This window comes from Cucurbita maxima, unplaced genomic scaffold (assembly GCF_002738345.1).
Source record: "Cucurbita maxima cultivar Rimu unplaced genomic scaffold, Cmax_1.0 Cma_Scf00014, whole genome shotgun sequence".
NCBI lineage: Eukaryota > Viridiplantae > Streptophyta > Magnoliopsida > Cucurbitales > Cucurbitaceae > Cucurbita > Cucurbita maxima.
In genome coordinates, this window is record NW_019272030.1 from 4,393,074 (window position 1) to 4,412,592 (window position 19,519).

The 19,519-nt window shown below is 36.7% G+C and overlaps 5 protein-coding genes across 5 annotated transcripts in view; 1 reads left to right on the plus strand and 4 right to left on the minus strand.

The window, feature by feature from the left end:
- Window positions 1–697: 697 nt before the first annotated feature.
- Window positions 698–5,515, minus strand: LOC111489115. The gene is made up of 4 exons (XM_023137163.1): window positions 5,135–5,515; window positions 4,830–5,025; window positions 1,700–1,818; window positions 698–1,527 (listed from the first exon to the last, which is right to left on the minus strand). The coding sequence occupies exons 1-4, from the start codon at window positions 5,264–5,266 to the stop codon at window positions 1,078–1,080; spliced, it is 897 nt and encodes a 298-aa protein (XP_022992931.1). The 5' UTR covers window positions 5,267–5,515; the 3' UTR covers window positions 698–1,077.
- Window positions 5,516–5,912: 397 nt separating this feature from the next.
- Window positions 5,913–7,454, minus strand: LOC111489497. The gene has a single exon (XM_023137746.1). The coding sequence runs from the start codon at window positions 6,914–6,916 to the stop codon at window positions 6,254–6,256; it is 663 nt and encodes a 220-aa protein (XP_022993514.1). The 5' UTR covers window positions 6,917–7,454; the 3' UTR covers window positions 5,913–6,253.
- A 1,761-nt stretch (window positions 7,455–9,215) lies between these two features.
- Window positions 9,216–10,608, minus strand: LOC111489233 (RING-H2 finger protein ATL74-like). Its single transcript, XM_023137348.1, has one exon. The coding sequence runs from the start codon at window positions 9,960–9,962 to the stop codon at window positions 9,354–9,356; it is 609 nt and encodes a 202-aa protein (XP_022993116.1). The 5' UTR covers window positions 9,963–10,608; the 3' UTR covers window positions 9,216–9,353.
- A 6,280-nt stretch (window positions 10,609–16,888) lies between these two features.
- Window positions 16,889–18,230, plus strand: LOC111489232 (expansin-A8-like). Its single transcript, XM_023137347.1, has 3 exons — window positions 16,889–17,084; window positions 17,171–17,483; window positions 17,619–18,230. The coding sequence occupies exons 1-3, from the start codon at window positions 16,952–16,954 to the stop codon at window positions 17,920–17,922; spliced, it is 750 nt and encodes a 249-aa protein (XP_022993115.1). The 5' UTR covers window positions 16,889–16,951; the 3' UTR covers window positions 17,923–18,230.
- A 772-nt stretch (window positions 18,231–19,002) lies between these two features.
- LOC111489673 (reticulon-like protein B16) overlaps window positions 19,003–19,519 on the minus strand; it is a 2,452-nt gene continuing 1,935 nt past the window's right edge. Inside the window, exon 5 of the mRNA XM_023137996.1 lies at window positions 19,003–19,450. Within this exon, the coding sequence (XP_022993764.1) occupies window positions 19,284–19,450 (167 nt within the window). The 3' untranslated portion in view covers window positions 19,003–19,283. The remainder of the gene's footprint in view (window positions 19,451–19,519) is intronic.

A 19,519-nucleotide genomic window follows, 5' to 3' on the forward strand; every position in this document is an offset into this window, starting at 1 on the left:
AGAAAAAGAATAATAAATAATGATGATATCATAGAAGGAAGGGATTAAATTGTTTCTTAATTTTAATTTGAAGCGTACATAAGACTGATGATGGCCATGTGCAGAGGCTGCACCATCAATGAGCTGTCCAAAAAAGTGAACTAAGACATGCAACTAAATAATTAAGTATTATGGGTCAAGCAAAACTTCACATTTTCATGCATTAACTAAGATGGCCTTTGGCACATGCTCTTATCATTTCTTTTTCAAGCCGATTACCTTTGTATCCCTTTTTTATGACATCAAATTTTATGGAGTTCTTAATTCATAAAATTTTAATTTTGTATTTAATCAGTCCTAATAAAAAGAAACTAAGGATATGAGATTTTATGACATTCATTTGATTTAAAAGAATTCTTCAAACATTAGCTATTTATGAGATGTCCAAGAATGTTTGTATCACTGAAGAGTTGGATTGGAGAACCAATATGAGTATAGCTTAACTAACCTAAAACATATATTTATCGATAAAGATATCAGATATTTGAATTCTCCCCTACGAGAAAAGGAAAAAGGGTTTATGAGATATTTGAATATTTGAATTCTCCCCCACTAAACAAAAAGAGTTGCATTGGAGAGAATATTTGAGGGATTGAGTATAACTTGATTGCTGAACAAACTTGGAGCGGATGATGAGGAAGTGGGGAACAAAAAGAACTGCGCACTTCAAAACCTTTTCTCTTTAGGTTTGCACTTTATTGAGGGGCCAAATGATACCCTCTTGATCTATGTAAGCACGCTAGCACTTACGATTACAAAGCAAATACTCTGATCATTGCAATGCTCTTTCTTAAAAACCTACATTATTGCTCTTTCCAAATTCCAATTTCCATCTCTACTAACAGGAAAACTGAGATCTATTGTGATAAGCATACATTTTCTCTCTTGTAATTGAACAATAAAAAAGTGGCTCACAGCTTTTTATCACATAGAATTTTCTTCTTTTCACTATCCTGTTGCTAAAAAATTTCTATTTTCACCAAGTTTACTGACCTTTCACCATTGAGGTGCTCGTAGATTTTTTAGCAGTTTATTGCCTCAATCGTCCCAATCATTTCCCCATCCATTTCTCTCGGAAGTTCTTGAGTTAATACCATTTGATCCATTTGCCTTCATGTCAGAACTGGATTTATTTGCAGGCTTCGACTCGTCCCAGTCGTCGTCCCAGCCTTGATCCCAACCTTCTGCTGCTTCCAAATCGTTGGTTGGAGAAGAGTCGTGCTCTGCCAATTCAAGCTCCTGATATGGGATTCCATTGGCATGGCGTTCCTTGGTTCTCATTTTGCAGCATGCCCAGACACCTCCAATGATCAAAATAATTGAAAATAGTAGGTAGGATCCGGATATGAGGTTTAAATGGGTTACATAGGAAGAGGTCTGCTTAACAATGCTGCCGTTTTTTGTTGGTGATCCTACGTGAATTACACACTTCCCATTTCCAGCATCTAATATAATCGTTGAAGTTTCTGGAATGTCTGAAACATTAACCTGAAATAGAATATGGAGCATAAATGAATCTCTAGTTACACCCTCTAGGGTTCGAGAAACCAAGATTTACAGAAACCATTGTGTTGCCTTGGGTAGCAAATTCCTGACTGTTATCCTAACTAAAAGAGAAGTTAACTATTCTCGTGAACATCCAGCAAAGATTAACGAGTACCTTTTTAGCACGATGCTCAGGAACTTGTACCTCCTTGTATTTAGCATCTGAAACTATAACATTCACTTTCAGAGAAGTCTCTCCATCATTTTGGATCAGAAGATATTTTTCCACCATCGCTGTGAGAAAACAATCTTTTAGCAATACTGGCTTCGGAAGGCTAACATAAACTGAAGTTACACTGAATTTTAACTCCCCGAGGGGGGAAATTGTTTGAAACAGTCATCTCATCAACGTTTGAAAGACAGGTATGGCATGGAGGTGATGTTAAAAAGGGCTAAAGGGGGGACAAGCACCAGTTAATGAAAGCACAAACCTTGGTATAAAAGAACATTAGGATTAGTGTTAGGAGGTCTGCTGAGTATGGAGAAACAATATTTCAAAAACAATCAGCTTGAAATAAAAGTAATAAGTGGTCTAAGACAAAAGGAACACACTAGCGCATTAAGATTACCAGTACTTCTTTTAGGATATAAAGCTAGCAACTACTTCTTTCGTCTCCAACACTTCATGGTCATGGTGTATTTTTTCCTTCACGCTTGACCTCCCACTTACCAGCCGTTTAGCTTCTTAGAACGCATGAAAGACATCGCCTAAATTAAGTAATTTCGCAAGACCGCACATCATCTCACAAAATTACTCACATCCCGATTTGCAGCTAGATCAGAAAAATCTTGTTAAAAATGAAGGTCGTTAATAAACTGCTCCTGAGCAAAGTAGGTAAGCATGGTTGGTTATTTTGAATGAAAAAACTCCCAAATATGTGGAAATTGTCATTATCAAAATGACTTCTCCTTTCAAAGTTAGCAATAAGATTATTTTCCGCATTTTCAAGTTACTGGCTCCAGATTGATGTTCGATTACAAAGCTGATACATCCAAGAAAGCCTGTCCTTAGACCTAGGAATTTTGGAATCTTGGTGAAAGACATTGGACAAATGGGATAAATTACTTTTGCATAAAATAACTTTCCCTGTCGTTGAATGCCTAACCTAGACCATACAACAGTTGATTGTAGGTGCTCTTGACCCGCCTTCAATACCTCACAAGATATCTGCCTGAAGTTAGGATTGTTGATATCTTGTGAAAGTCAGCCCAAGGCAAAACAGAAGAAACAATTCTTCCTCAGGCAGCCTGTCAATAGAGCAATTAGTGCTGCGGAACATTAATAAACTTCCAATAAAATCCTACCAACCCCAAAGTTCATAACTGCAATTTGGAGTTGGCCCATCCTGTGATGCATATCTTGATCCTCGTTAATAGAAAGCTGTACTTGAGTTGTGATCTTGTCTGTTGCTGAGATGCCCACATACAATTACCAGAAACCATTCTCTTGCAGTGAAAAGGTTGGCACTTGACGAAGTTCTAGCTAGGCCAAATAGATGGGTTAAAAACCCATGTCGAAACCAACAACCAACCAAAAACTTAACAGAATTGTCAGTTTGATTAGGTACCAATAAGGTTAGTTATAGTCGAATTTTAAAATAGATAAGTCAAGTCAATTTCAGTTAGTTGGATTTTGGTCTGTTTAATTGGAATTACAACTTAGCTTTTAAAAATTTTATGCCATTATGGTTAGTTCAGCATTGCTTTTCACAAGAAAAAACATGAGGAACTGAACCAGTAATACCCTTAAGGCAACCCATCAGCAACACCCTTAAGGCCTGTAACGATATTTATATTCAAACTCTAGCAGGTGCCTATAAAGTGCATACTTGCTAGGACCAATTCTTAAGAGAGGTGGCTAGGAAGCACTAAACCTGGCACCAAGTCCATGAGATTTTTCATGTCTTGCAATTACGGCAGTCCATTTGGTATTTTCTATAATGATATTCCAATATGTCCTTCCAACCGAGGTTTTCTTTTATCTTGCCAACCTCCAATACAATCTTTAAGGTTTTAAGTTTTTAACCACTATTCTAAGCAGATATTCGTTCCAAATTTCAGAAATCATTGGCATGAAACTATGCTTCACAACACAGCTATGATATTGGTAAATAAGACCCTGCCCGCTAACTATCTATCCCTTCTGGATTTCCATTCTTACCCCTCCTATCGTAGGCATATAGTGACACGGAAAAGGACATTCCATGGTTTTTGTAGGGGAAAGTGGTCAGCGGTGTGGAACTTTGGGGAAAATTGTCGCCTGGGAGGAGAGGAACCAACTCTCTCGAATAGTGGGAGTTATCTTTGTCTTTTCAACTTAATATTTCTGTTTTGTTGTAATTTCGGTGTTGAGAAAGTTGAACTCTTGCAGGAATTCCTCAATAGAACAGTGTTCTTGTCTATTGCTGTTTGAGTGTGTTTTATTGATACTTGAAGGTTCGAAGAGGGAACCCAACACATTACTGTTATCACCCCAACCAATGAACTCGCGAATAATCCGCTTTCCCCTATGAACACTTTGCACGACACAAGCATTGACAGCCTAATAGAATAAGGCAAATATTCGTATCACGGACAATTCAATCACTTAGGCCTTTAAAAGCATTCCTAACTGACAATGGGACGATAGAGTTCCCTCTCAGGAAAATTTCCCCACCACTTTTGATCCTAATAACCACGTACAAATCAATAACAATTAGGTAATGAAAACTTGTTGGTTCACAATACATGATCATGAGCAACTTGTTGGGACTGTGAATCAGCAAGGTTGTTACAGGTACGAGCTGATAGAACTCTTCAATGTATTTGAGTACATTACAGACATCCTGCTACTATCACGATATGCTTCCTATAGTAACTATTTATGTTTCCCTCATAAACTAATTGGAAAATAACCCCTCACATCCCCTAGCTTCTAGTTCTACCAAAGCTGACTTCATTGGCAGGGTTGCTAAAAGTAACATCGTTACAAGTAAGGGGCGCTATTATCAGCAAAATAACAACTACATATTAAGTTGGTCATTAGAAACGGGAAAGATTTAAAAAAAAAAAAAAAAAAAATATATAGCAAGAGAATTTCGCAAACAAAAAATCCCACTTCAGTAACCAATACGCATAGAACATCATGGGAAGTGTGTTCGCTCTATATTAAAAAGAGGTGCAATCCTCTCAAATCACAGGCTTAATTTATTTGCAGAGAAAAGCAACTCATGATAGAAGCTAAAAAGGAAGAAAAACGCAATTACCTTGTTCTGCGAACTGAAGGCATGCAGTCATTTTCTTAAGATCGTGGCAAGTCTTGTTCCTGTCGCACTTCTCTGAGGTAAAACCATCAGTTGAACTGGGAAATGGAGGAATTGCAGGAGTTGGAGAACTTATCGGGACGCCCCCAATCAATTTGCCATTGATAACAGAGCTAGGACCAGGAGCTGGAGCTATACGCTAAAAAAAAAAAAAAAAAAGGAGAAATATAAGTTTCAAAGTACAATCCAAAAGATGCATTAAAATCAATAGATGAAAAGAGGAGATCCAGAATCCAATTCAAACAGACCTCGGGAGAATCCTTCGAAAGCGAAAAGCGGAGACGAAGATTCCAAATACGGTCAGAGAGAGAAGCACCGGATCCAGGAGAGACGAGAATGAGAACAAAGAACACGAATACGAGCACCAAATCACGATTCATCGCCGCGAAAGATCTGCCGCCTTTCTACGACGGGCGAATCAAGCAGAACCGCGATAAACTCGAGATGGCGGAAACACGCCACATTGTTGAAGATTCTGAATTCAACGAGGAAAGTACGTGGAAGGAGAAGTCTTCGATGGAAAAGTCAAATCAACGAAGTGTGGAAACGCGGGTATAGTCTCTTTCCTCCTTCCTCGTTACGTCCGGAGAGACGGCGTGGTCCGGTGAGGGCTCCGTTTTAAAATTATTTATCAAAAAAAATAAATTAATTAGTAAACAATATTCCTTCATGGACAATTTCAATCGAAAAAAAAAAAAGTCAATTATCAAAATTAAAAAAATAACAATAAAATAAAATTACATTTTTTGAGTTCGGAAATTCAAGAAATAAAAATGTAAAACATGCGAATAAAATTGTTGAAAATTCAATAAATAAAATTATTGAACTTGAAAATCCAACTTAAACTAAAAAAATATATATTTAAGACTTGGTTAAAATATTAATTTAATTAAAAAATTAAGATGGTGAAGGCCCAAATTAATGACTTTTATATTGGGTTGACCAAATTAATTAACTATTATGAATAAATAAAATAATTAATTGAATCTTAACAGAACTATACACAATAATTCAATTATATTCTCAAAAAACATTTAAAATTACAACTCAATATTATGTTTGCTATTTGAACTATGACAAACGAAAAGCCAGCTTGGATGAGAAAATAAACAAGGTTGGAAATAACTAATTAGATATTAAAATTAAAAAGTAATTAACAATAAAAACTAGAAATAACTAATTCTCTCTCTCTCTCTCTCTCCCCCCCTGCTTCCATCTCCGATGAGAGAGAAGGATGATTTTTCGATCGAACGAGAGAAAGTAAGGAAATAAAAATTGTATGAACCATTATTACTCCACAAGTGTGTGTTATTACGTATTGAATTGATTTGGAATTATGAGTGTAGCAACTGCATCTGCTTCATCTCTTACTGATTCTGCACCAACCAACAATTCTGAAGCTGCGATTTGGTCGTCTCTCTGAAATTCTTAACCCTAACCAGACAGAAATGCGTGCACCACATTCCTAGCCCCGCCGCTCTACTCGTCTTCAACAGGTAACAAACCGGCGCACCACGCTCAACGCCTCTGCCTTGTATTACAATCCCCCACGCTTTCGACTCGCCGTCCTCGTAATCCTCGTCTTCAAGCTCTTCAACGAACATGATGCCTTCCGGCGTCGGCGCCGCTCCACTTTTCCATTGCTTTTCTAAGATCGGCCAACGATCTTCCTCCACCGCCTTCTCCGTTTCGAATCTCGCTGCTTCGCCGTCCTCATCCGTCGTGTAAACTCGTAGAAACAGAGGCGCTTCTCGAAGATTTTTTACAATGTTAACTACCGATTCCTTCATCCATTCATCGAACTTATCGCGAGAAATCACCTCGTTGCTGTCTGTTCTGTCCTTCACATGGCGATTCACCGACTGCAAACTCTTCATTGTAGAAACGGAACTGCTCGATTTCCTCAATCCTCCGGTGGAAACCGCCAAAGAACGAGGACCTGCTTTCTGATCACATCCGTCGTGAACATTCACATAACGACGGTCTAATACACCGCAATTTCCTCCACATCGAATTCCTAAAGAAGCCATTTGATATCTCAGACTCTGCAGCGGATAGGCAAAAACAAGAAATGAGCAATTGGCCGATGGGGAAGACGATGGCCTTCCCTTCTTGGAATTGCTTTTCGATCGAAAACGATTGTGGTTGAAGCAGACGGCGTGGTGGAGGCAACGAGACTGGATAAATCGAAGGGATTAAATTCAGTTCCGAAAAGGATCAAACCAATCGCGCAACTCGAAAACGAAACTAGAAATTTGTTGGCATTTAAATGGTCAAATTTGGTTTGCTTTTTTTGTTATGATTTTGATCAGAGAGAAGTCCCGGCAGTCTTAAACTCGTTGGCTTCGGGTCTTCTTTCACCACTCGGAATTCCGACTTTGTTATGCTTCTCTGTGATATGCATCATTTTATTTCCGTGCAGCTGCCTTCATTTCTCATTTCAAATGACGATCTTACCCTCACATTGTCTTTGTGTCGAACGCAATTGGTGGAGTTCTGGTGATTACGGTGGAGGTTGATGTAGGGAATTTATGGCGTGTTCAGTGAGGAAACTGCCACGAGGTCCAGCAAAAAAGAACGTGGCTTGGGGGGGTTTCCACGAGTTTTACACGCGAAAATAAGGTGAATTAAAAGGAATTTAAAAGGGTAACCCGCTGGGACTTTTGATCGTGGCCGTTGATTCATTAGCGATGAGTGGGTCCTACGTGGATGGGGATGAGTTGCTGACATGGCACGTGGTGGCATGAGGAATATGCATGGAGTTCAAAAGCGCCCACGCTTCTTGGTCTCTGCCTTCGGTGAATTCTGACCAATCAAATCTGTTTTGAGTCCACGTCGGCATATCCATGCTGACTCATCAGCACTGATGGAGCTTGCACAGAAATAAACCTGGACTGCTTTTAAAATTTTAATCCATCTAAAAATTTATTGTTTCAATTATCAACAATTTTTTTTATGTGTTCAATAAATTAATAACACTTATTTAATATTAAAATTAGTTCTTGAATTGGCAAAAATAAAAATTGACACTTATTTAAGGCCTTTTCAACGTGTGGGCTTTATGGAGTTTATGGGCCTGAGGAGTGTGGACATATTTGAGTTGAGGATTATATTTATATTTTATTTTTGAAAACATTATTCTTTTAAATAATTATTATCCATTTTATTGTTCCCCTTTAATTTTGTAATTTGCTTTCCTCCTTTGGTTTAGGGTTTAAAGAAAGTTATGGTTGGAAATGGCTTTCTCAAATAAATCCCATCAATGGAATGGCATCCCATTTATGTTGTGTGGGCCCCGTGATGCCATTTTCTTTTTCCAATTTTGTATTAATGGTTATTAAATTTGAGCTTATGAAAGACACATTTCTACTCACCAAACTACATTAAATTCAATTAATTATACAACCCTATTCTACTTTAATTGTGTTTATTTGATAAGTATGTGTCACACTTTAAAAATTCTTTCACTCCCTAATTCGTCCCACGTTTCTGTCGACTTAATAATAATTCAATTAGTTACGACATCACATATCAACCAGAGAAGATGACAAAAATATTTGTTATAAAGGTATGGAAACCTCTCCCTAACATACCCATTTTAAAATCGTGAGTATGATACGGATAATATCTATCAAAGGTGGCCTTATACTGTTACAAATGGTATAAGAGCCCGACACTGGACAGTGTGTCAACGAGGACGTTGAGCCTCTAAGGGAGGATGGACTGTGAGATCTCACATCGGTTAGAGAGAATAACAAAACATTCTTTATAAGGGTGTCGAAACTTCTCCCTAACATCGTACATGTTTTAAAAACATGAGAGAAGCCCGTAAAAAAGTCAAAAGTAAAAATCTAAATATGACAATATCTACTCGGGTAAAATTTACTCTCACTATATTCTCAAACTAAAATAAAAAAGGGAAGTTATTTATTTAAAAAGAAAAAATAAAATGGCATTTTTCTCGACCCATAGTCAAATTTTCTTTAAAATAAATTTTTAAAAAATATTATAAAATAACAAAAAAAATAAAAAAATATATATACATATATACACTTTAATTTATAATAACCACATACTGAACTTTATGAATTAAAATAATACCTTATCCTATGTCGAAGTAGATCGTCGAACAATTATTTAATCGTTAGATTTGGTTGAGCAAATATGCCAATTTCTCAATCTCTTAAAACATTAAATTCAATTAAAAGCATAAGATTTTTAAAATTACAATTTTATAAAAATGTCATTAATATAATGATTATATTAGAACATAGCAAGTAATTTAGAACGACATACGAGTTTGAATAATCTAATTTTCTCAAAATTTGCAAATTATATTTATTGTTCACAAGGCAACCATTAATTATATTGATTATTGTATAATCCAGATTATTACCCAAAAGAAGAGGCTAAAAGCTGCAAACAATTAAAGAATTTATATGCAAATGGAAATGGCAGCCCTTGAAATCAGCTGATTTGATCTATGGGTATCGAGATCTCACCTTGGCCGCTAGCTGATGGATTTCCGGCGGGTCGGTTTCCGGCGTCAGCTTCCGTTGATTCAGAAGCTGACTGCTGTTCGAACAGCGATTGACGACAGGTCGGACACGACGAGTGGGAAGCCAACCAGGTATCGATACATCGAACGTGAAATCCATGGTTACATTTTGGAAGCACTTTGATTTTCTCTCCGGCGATGAAATCTCCCAGGCAGATAGGGCAATCCGTTTCTCGAATCCCTAGACCCGACTCCGACCCGTATACGGTGACCGGAAGTTTGCGTAATGCGCTTTTCTTCAGCCCTGTTGCGGCGAGGCGCGAGGCTGTGCCGCCGCCTGTCTCGAAGGAGAATCGCCGGCTGCAGCGAAGTGCACAGCGAACGATTGAGTTCAATCCTAGAGCGCAAATCAATGCGCAGAGTAATGCGGCAAGGATTATCACCATGTTCGTGTCGAAATTGGCTTCGTTGGTATACGAATTTCGCGTTCTGCTTCCATTCGACGGCGCCTCCGTCGTGTTGGCGTCGAGGAGGAGGCGGTGGGGACGGGGACGGTGATGATCGGACACCATCGCCATAGGAGCAGCTAACAACTTTTAAACAACAGCAGGAATGACGCTGCCAAAGGTAATTTTCTTTAGATCTTCAACCTGTTTGATGAAATTCCGCAGTGAAACTTGATAATTCAAAACCCCTTAGTTCTTTGATGAGCGAATCTAACAACAAGAGAGACTGAAAATAGAAAGTTCATATCACTCATGTGCCAATCAAACCCTTGTGTTCTCTGTTCCTGATCTGCCTTCAACTGGAAAGGACGATGAACAATGATCCTTTAAGAGTTAAATCAAACAATTCTTAGTATTCCAACGAAGTTTCAAAGCATCTTACAAGTCAGTGGCCACTCAAAAAACCAATACCCAAGAACATGCCAAACAATAGTATCCATGGCTGCAAAAAGCTCTACTTCCCATGGCGGACCTTCTCAAAGGAACAAATCAGGATAAAACATCAAAAGAACTGAAACAAAACGCCCAAACAGCCCCATTGTAAGAAACTAAGAACTCCCAGATAGAATTTTGCTGTGGCCAAACAAGAGAGGAAGAGAAGAAAATCATAGAAAGGGGGTGGGGGTATTTGAATAGAAGCTAAGGAGAGAGAGAGTTGAGTAGAATTGGGATATGGACAAGAAAATTAACAGCAAATAAATGGGTTTATTGTAGTGATACATAAAGGTAAAGGGGGTGAGATGGGGTAGGCAATAATTAGAAGAAAATGGAGGTTTCATTATTAATTGAGAAGAACAGAGACAAAAAAACTGGGCTGTAATGGGTACCCGATCCTCGATTAATCAAAAGATTAGACAGTATAAATAAATGCTGATTCTTAGCACAAAATCTTTCTCTTACTCTTCCTTTTTATTATCATCTTTTTGCTTTCAAACTTCAAAAGTTGAAGTAAGCTGTCACTTCGGCTTGGAGCAGTGGCAAATGTTCCACCCAAACTCTCTGTCTGGGTAACATTTGATGTCCTACTAGGTTGTTTCTTTCTCTGGTTCATATGGTTTTAACTTTAAGATTACATTGCCTTTCCTTTCCTTTCCGTTCCTTTCCTTTCCTTTCCGTTCCTTTCCTTCCCTTCTCTTACGAGACCCATATCGATTGAGGAGAACGAATCATTTCTTATAAGAGTGGGAAAAACTCTCTCTAACAACCATGAGGCTGACGGTTATACGTTAGCACAAAAGTGGATAATATTTGCTAGGACAGTGCGCGACACTGGTTGGAATAGGGTTTGACCCTCTTCATAGTATACGTGTTTTAAAACGTGAGGCTGACAACAATACGTAATGGACCAAAACGAACGATGCTTATTAGCAGTGAGCTTGAATTATTACCTTCCTCCCACATCCACATCTAACTCTGTATGCAAATAACATGTTTATGTGAACAAACCCGAAACTGAGGAGAAAATGAAAAGGCAAAGTTGATAAGTATTTATGGGAAGGAGTATTTTATTGATAAGGACTAATGTGAGAAAGGGAAGACATTTAGGAATCAAAGGGCAATTGAGGAACGGCTGTGGGGCATTGTCGATGAAACGAAGCCAAAGAGGCACATGGAGGTCACGTGGCTGAGGGAAGCTTTGTCTATGGCTCACTCAATATTCACTCGGATTTCCCACCCACTTAAAGGTAAATAAATCTCTAACTTAGTTTGACTAACTCCTATAAACTTCTTCGTCATTATGATTTTTTTTTTTTTTTTTGTTGCCCATTTTGAGTAATTTGATTGGTTTTCAATGAAATCGTTCAATGATAAATAGATATATCGTCATTCATATGGTTTCGGATTTAGAGTAGAAGAATTGTGATCTATCAATGTTGCGATATTTTGATAATTTGATGAGTGGGGATTAGGAACGTGTTGGGGTATTAGTTTTTTAGTAGTCCGATGCAACACAGCAGTCGCTGTGTTTAGGGGCCACAAATTTCACTCGTGTCTGCTTCATAATTGAATGTCAGTCTTTCACTGGGTGTCCGATGAGACCATAATTGAACCTAATCGTTAAATTCGATGATTGTGTATGTACCCCACTGGGTAGAACAAGGGATCGCAGTTAAACATACAAAGGAAAGGGATAGTTGTCTTTGAGTAGAGAGTGAACTCAGTAACACATCAATTATAAAACATTCAACCACCAAAATTCATAAAATAAAATTAAAAAAGAAAAAAAGAGAGGGTCGAAGGCTCGATTATATATTTTATTTTATTCTAGTTAGGACCAAATCATTCAAACATAAATAGTGCGGTCATATTTTGTAGTGGGAAAAAATAAAAAGTCGTCATCCTCATCTTTAAACACATTTGAGAGAAAGAATATGTTGAATAAGTCTACATTACTTTAAATCTGTTTTGTGTTAGTTTATTCTTATCCAAAGATTTGATTTTGATTTATGTATCACATCCATAAGCAAATTGTCCAGTTTGAATTCTATTAATGGTGTGAACGTTCCTTATACTTTAATTTTAATCCAAACATTTAAAAAAAAATATTAGTACCATATAAATTAAACTAATTTAAAAATATATATTTCATGAACTTATTAGGTACTACATTTAAGGATGTCACATTCTATCGCATGGCTACTCAATTTCTTTCAAATAAAATGTTAAGTAAAGCTAAAGATCGAGTGATATTTTGTCTTGTCCATTTTTTTTTTTAGATAAACGTTAAAATATATATAAATATATATATATATATATGTGGAAAGTGAAAGATACAAGTGGATGAGGTTGTAAAAAAGATAAAGTGAAAGAATAAAGTGAGCAAGAAGTTAATTTTATGTATTTCTTACATCAAAATTATGATAAATATAGACCGAATAATTTAATTACCAAACAAAATACAAAAGGGACCATTTTTAAAGGTTCCAGAAATCAATTGGAAGGAAAGGCATCTAAAATTGATGAATTATTTTATTTTATTTTTTTTAAAAAAAGGACAAATTTTTACGATTTTTTATTTTTTATTTTTTATTTATAATTAGTTGGAATTGGAGTGGGTCCCACAACCTACCTCTTACCTGCGGAAGTGGGAAACTATAAACGACAATAGTTTCAATGTCATCATTTCTAATAGATGTTATCTTTACAAAATAATTTCTACAAATATTATTTGTTTTCTTTTGTATTTTAAAAGTACTTTATTTCTTAAAGGCAGTGTTGTATATATATATTATGTTTTTACTATAATTATTTCTTTGTTTGGTAAGACATTAAAATTTGGTTTTATTTGAATAATGATGGTGGTTAGCTTTTGTAATAAAATTTATTATCATTTAAATTCGTTTAAATGCAGATTTATTGCGCATAAATTATTTAAAATAAAAATAACAAAAAATGCTGTCGTTTTCTTTGTTTTCATATAAAAACAAAATTTAAAATGAACTTCCTGCGTTGGCCGTTCTTTGAACTCCCCAACAAAGAAAGGGGTTGAATGGTAATTTCAATCTTGGTCCCCTTGATGGGCTCTATATAGAATGGGCTCTTCTACTTCTATATTGGGCTACGTCATCTAGGCCCAAGTTTACTGATGAAATGTAATGGGCTTCATACCCAAAACTGAGTTTGTGAGCCGAAAGTAAAGATTCTTGTAGTTGCAGCTATAGGCCCAAGGTATCATTTTGGTCGAATTACCCATGCTTGGTAGGTAAAATTTTCAATTATACTCCGTTAATTTTCTTGCTAATAAGTTGCTGTAATTAATTTTAATCGACTTTCGTTAAAAATTATGTATATATATGTACCCGTCCAAGATTCCACATCGGTTGGAGAGAGGAACAAACCATTTCTTATAATAAGAGCGTGGAAACCTCTCTCTAGTAAACGAATTGTAAAATTATGAGGTTGACGACGATCGTAACCGGTCAAAACGGACAATATTTGCTACACAATGGACTTTTACTGTTACAAATGGTATTAGAATTAGACATCGAGTTGTGTGTGTGTCAGCAGTTAAGCCTCCAATGGGGTGGATTGTGAGATCTTACTAATCTCTTGCAAAGGTGTAGAAACCTGGTTAGAGATGGGAACGAAGAATTTTTTATAAGGATGTGGAAATGTCTCTCTAGTAAACACATAATAAAATCAGACTAACGACGATACGTATCAAGCCAAAATGGACAATATCGCAACTTTTCAATTATTTAAAGGGTTGGAAATTGAGAAGTAGGGGAGAAGGGATGGTCCTAGAAAGGGTGAAGACCTAACTGCCACAGAAATAAATGCACATGGGGTTGTAGGACCGCATGCCCTTGTCCATGGCCCTCCCAAGATTGCCGTTGTCCCTCAACTGGGAGGAGTTGGTTAGTTTTGGTAGGCTGAGGCAGCGTCCCTTCCCCGCTGACCGCTGTCTCTGTGAACCAAATCTCAGTCGTCCAACTTGTCCCCAAATGGGTCACGTTCCTTTGCTAAGGCCACTTTCAAGTCCCCTTTTCTTGTTGGATAAACATTGCCCTTTTCCCACCCCCACATGCCCTTCCTGTGGATCTCCTTTCTCTTCCTACTTCCATCACTATATTATTATCATTATTATCATTATTATTATTATTATTATTATTAAAGCTATTTTTTAAATATATGTTACTTATACGAATCTTCCTTATTATTTTAAAATCTAACCGAAAGGGATTTCTCTTTGTAATAATTTCATTGCCTAATTTTACCATATTTAAACTTAAATTTTGATTTATTAAAGTGCATTATTTAAGGAAAAGACTTACCATAAGAGTTTTTTTACTATCAACGTGAAACTTGTTTCATTTCCCTTAAAACAGTAAAAACCAACCGACAGTTCGAAAAAGTTGGTCTCTCTTTGTCACATATGTTGTCTTCATGTTCTCCCCCCCACATTCTTATTGCTATATATACATATATGTTATGATGATTTCTTCACCTCCTCATGCACAAAGACACACATTTTATAGAACATTTTATTTCTCGCCACCCATCTATTCATGTTCTTCCCACGTGCATTTTCATCCTTTACAAAATCAACTTTATGTAACTCTCCATACCCAAGATTTGAAATAAAATTCAAAATCTAAATGCGGCACGTAATGATTCCGACATTCTTCTTCATTTTCATCTCCCGTAACATGATTACGTTACCTTCTTCTCGCATCCTAAGAAAATTCTTAAGAGGTTACCCAACATAAAATTGCTTCAAGTAAAACACGTTTAACCATGAAATTCCTATGATGAGCCACAAAAAACGAAAGTCCACATTGTTGATATAGGTAGTAACTTTTATCTCCTATCCTTAGCGTCGCTCTCTTTTGGATGTAGTCTCAATTGATTCATGTATCTTTCCTTTACTTTGGTGTCACAAATTATTTTTTTGTTCGTTCATAAAAATGTTTCAAGACACATCGAAAGTATAGATTGACTACAACCCATCAACTTAAAAGGAGCATTTATAGACAAGTTTTATATAAACGTCACATAAAAAAATCATTATAATATTACTTCCTCTTTAACTAATATTAACTTAAACAATTCATTAACCACGTCGTTTACTGCATAGCAAATTATTTGAAAACAGACTCTCGTTCATTAGATATAAGTGATCATCGAGATTTTATGATTGGCGTCGAGCTTATTCCTTCTAATTCAACGGACATCATAAATATTATACCAACGGATAATTAAATTAAAGAAGAGAGCTAGGAAAAAATACAACAAAAAAATAAATAAATATTTTTTAAGAATATAAAAATGACGTGGCAGGGGAAAACCTAGGAAAAAAGGGTTAGTGTTGATGTTGGTGGGGATTTAAAATTTATGTCACAACAAAAGTCGGTGTCCGACAATATATATATTTTGATTTGTCTTTGAAATATGGGCGCTAATATCGCCCCTTCCATGTGCCTCCCTAACATGGTAGACCCCTTTATTCATATACCCCTTTCAATTCATTTTTATTTTTATTATTTTGATTTGAAATCCCTTAAAATAAATTCCATTAATGAAATCATAAATTTAATTTACAAAACAATCTTCTTCTATGATTTACCATTTATTATTTTTTTTAATAATTAAATGCATAAATATATAAATTTAGACTCTCGAGATTTAAAACGTGACAAAATTATGAAAATCATAAACTCAATTAATTATTTTTTAGTACATTTTTAAAGAAAGTCAAAATAAAAAAAATATAAATATTTACGAGTTTACTCACGGGGAATAGCATCAAACTCATTGATCCTAGTCGGTCATCATTTCCACAGTGTCCAACTAATATTTTTTTTACTTTAATATCGAGGCTTAGAGTTTTTGGTCAATGATATGTACTTTATGTTACTAACATAAGCTTCGAGTTGGTTGGGTGCTAACGTAAGCGACCTTAATAGAGTCATCAATCTAACCAACCCTTCTATTTTCGAGTTCGGTTGCAATAATCCAATAAAAAAATAATTATATAAATATTCGTAATTAATTTAAATGAGATAATGAAAAAAAAAAAGTATAGGGCACCTAAATCAAGAGGCTTTTGTTGTATAATTCTAATAAATAATAATAATAAGCGCAATTTTAGGTATCCTAACGGCACAGATTCCAAACTGCCATTTCCCAACGAACAAATATGAGCCACGTGGAAATTACGTATTCCCCATCCAAGAAAAACAAAAAGCATGTGCATGTGGGCCCCACCTGTTTAAAGAGTTGGTACTCCATTTCAGACACCTCCCATGTGCCTTCTTTCTTCCTCCTTCCCTACTCTTTTAATTGTATTAAATTATCTTTATTATTATTCCTAAATTATAAGATTTTGTGTTTAATTAAAAAAATTACAATTAATTAATGTTGTGGTTATTACGATTATACCCCCCATTTTAATTTCTTTATTTTTTTTCGATTTCGTCCCAATCTACACCACAATTATAGCCAACTTGTAATTTTCTCCAACTGCAAACCTTTTTCCCTCTATTTAAATAAACCCTTCGTCTATTTCCCACTCCCCACTACAAGTTCATACAAACCTCATTCCTTTTCCCTCTCCTCCAATGGCTTCCTCACCAATCTCTGCCTTTTCTGTTCTTTTCCTACTTTTTATCCCTGTGATCTCCGCCGATTACGGCGGAGTGCAGTCCGGCCACGCTACCTTCTATGGCGGTGGAGACGCTTCCGGCACAATGGGTAAACAAATAATAATCGAGCATCTTCATTTTTTGTGTTTTGTGGGTTTTTGTGGTAATCGGGAATTGGGTATTTGTTTTTGTCAGGTGGGGCTTGTGGGTATGGGAATTTGTACAGTCAAGGATATGGGACGAACACGGCGGCGCTGAGTACGGCTCTGTTTAACAATGGGCTGAGCTGTGGGTCTTGCTATGAGATCACTTGCAGCAGTGATCCCAAATGGTGTCTTCCTGGAAAAATCATTGTCACTGCCACTAATTTCTGTCCCCCAAACTTGGCTCTCTCCAACAGCAATGGCGGCTGGTGTAACCCTCCTCTGCAACACTTCGACTTGGCAGAGCCTGCTTTTCTCCAAATCGCTCAGTACCATGCCGGGATTGTCCCTGTCTCCTTCCGAAGGTCTTACACCATTCTAACTAAAAACCCAAATGATTCCTTAAATAAAACATGCTCTGTTTTTTTTTGTTTTTTTTTTCTCATGCTCTGTTTTTTTCTTTAAAGTCAGATTTTAATGAGTGGTTTGATGAATTACAGAGTACCATGCGTGAAGAAGGGAGGGATAAGGTTGACGATAAACGGCCATTCATACTTCAACTTGGTACTGATTACCAACGTGGGCGGCGCCGGCGACGTCCACTCGGTGTCAATCAAAGGGTCCAAAACTGGATGGCAAGCCATGTCCAGAAATTGGGGACAGAACTGGCAGAGTAACAATTACTTGAACGGACAGAGTCTCTCTTTCCAAATCACCACCAGCGACGGCCGCACCGTCACCAGCTACAACGCCGTTCCGGCCAACTGGCAGTTCGGCCAGACCTTTGAGGCGGGGCAGTTCTGAAATAAACTTCACCTATAAATTGAACTTGAGAGAGGGTAAGACAGGGTAGAGTAGGAAGATCTCCGGCACCGTCGCGACGGTGGCCGGCTATTGCAGTGGTGGTTGACTCGCACCCGCTAGCTCTTTGTGATATCAAAATACATATATATATAAATATATATAGAAAAATACTGTGTGTAGTAAGGAAAAAATAGTTAAGCAGTAAGTAGAAACGTGGCATATTTCCATTGGCTATTTTTAGCAGTGAATTGTTGACTTAGTCCTCCCAATTTATTAATATGAGCATATTGCATTACTGTTTTTTCCCCTTGGGAATCATGTTTAAATTCATAACTTCTTTTACTTTTCCTATCATTAAACAGAATTAATGAATGTTTAACGTAATAAATGAGTTATAATCCATCTATTAAGCAAGCTTAAGGACATAGTTACAGCTTTTTCATAAATATTTTAAAATTAACAACTAATTAAGGTATGTATGTTATTTATTGCCACTTTACAGTCTAGTTTTAATTCCCTTTCTACTTTTTCTAAGTTGAATTAATGTTGATGCTCATAGTTGCATGTTACATACATCGTGGAGCTTATTTACTATGCCCAAAGTAACGATAATAAAGGCAAATTTGGGGAGATAGATGAACCGAAATGAAAGCAAGGAATACTAAATTATGATTTGAAATAAAAAGAGGAAAAGGAGTAAAGTTGGAAAGTTTGGTAGTTTGCATTTGGAAGTAGAAGTTGGGATGCGAAGAATTGACAATGAAAATAAGAAAGAAAGGTTGATTTGAACACAGTACTAAATGGACGAGACGTAGATCATCATTTTAACTACATAATGATTTGATTATTCGTCATGTAATTATTGAATTAATAAAAGAAACAGAACATAGAGATATCCACGTGGAGCGTGGGGACGAGGAAACCTTCACTATCTCCATCACCGAGAAATGAAATTTAGAAACTCTCTCCTCACTACTTCTCTCATTCTTCGTCAAAACGGGGAATCCTGACCCCAGACAAGGTAGTTAGACATTGCTTAGGTAAAACGGAGAATAAAAAAAGAGAAATGGGCAACAAACATGAACTAAACGATTTAGGGTTGAGTATTCAACAATGGGCCCTTTTGTGGGTTGGTCCATATTGGACCAAAAAGAATTGAATGTCAGGATTAGACCCAGACCAACCAGATTCAAAAGCTTGCCCCATTTACAAGTATTCATAAATATACAGAAATAAACAACATGCCATAGGTATCCAATAACCTTCAAGAATCCAGTTAACCAGGCATTCATTTGTGATGAAACAGTAATACAATTTTCCCGTGGTTTAGTACAACTGTAGAAAACTATAGGTAGCATTTTTCATTGATGTTTATCCTTAGACAAACTACCAGGGAGTCTGCTGAAAACACGCTCATCCATCACTCTATAATGCTTCCTAAATTGTTGGCGGATCATTCCGCAGCATCTGTCAACATGTTTATCGTATTTGCTGTACAAGGCGGGGACGGTTATCGAGATGATCGTTCCTGTCATCGAGTTAAATGAACAAAAATCAATATCACAGGATGGGGGAGGGGGCGGGGGGGGGGGGGGGA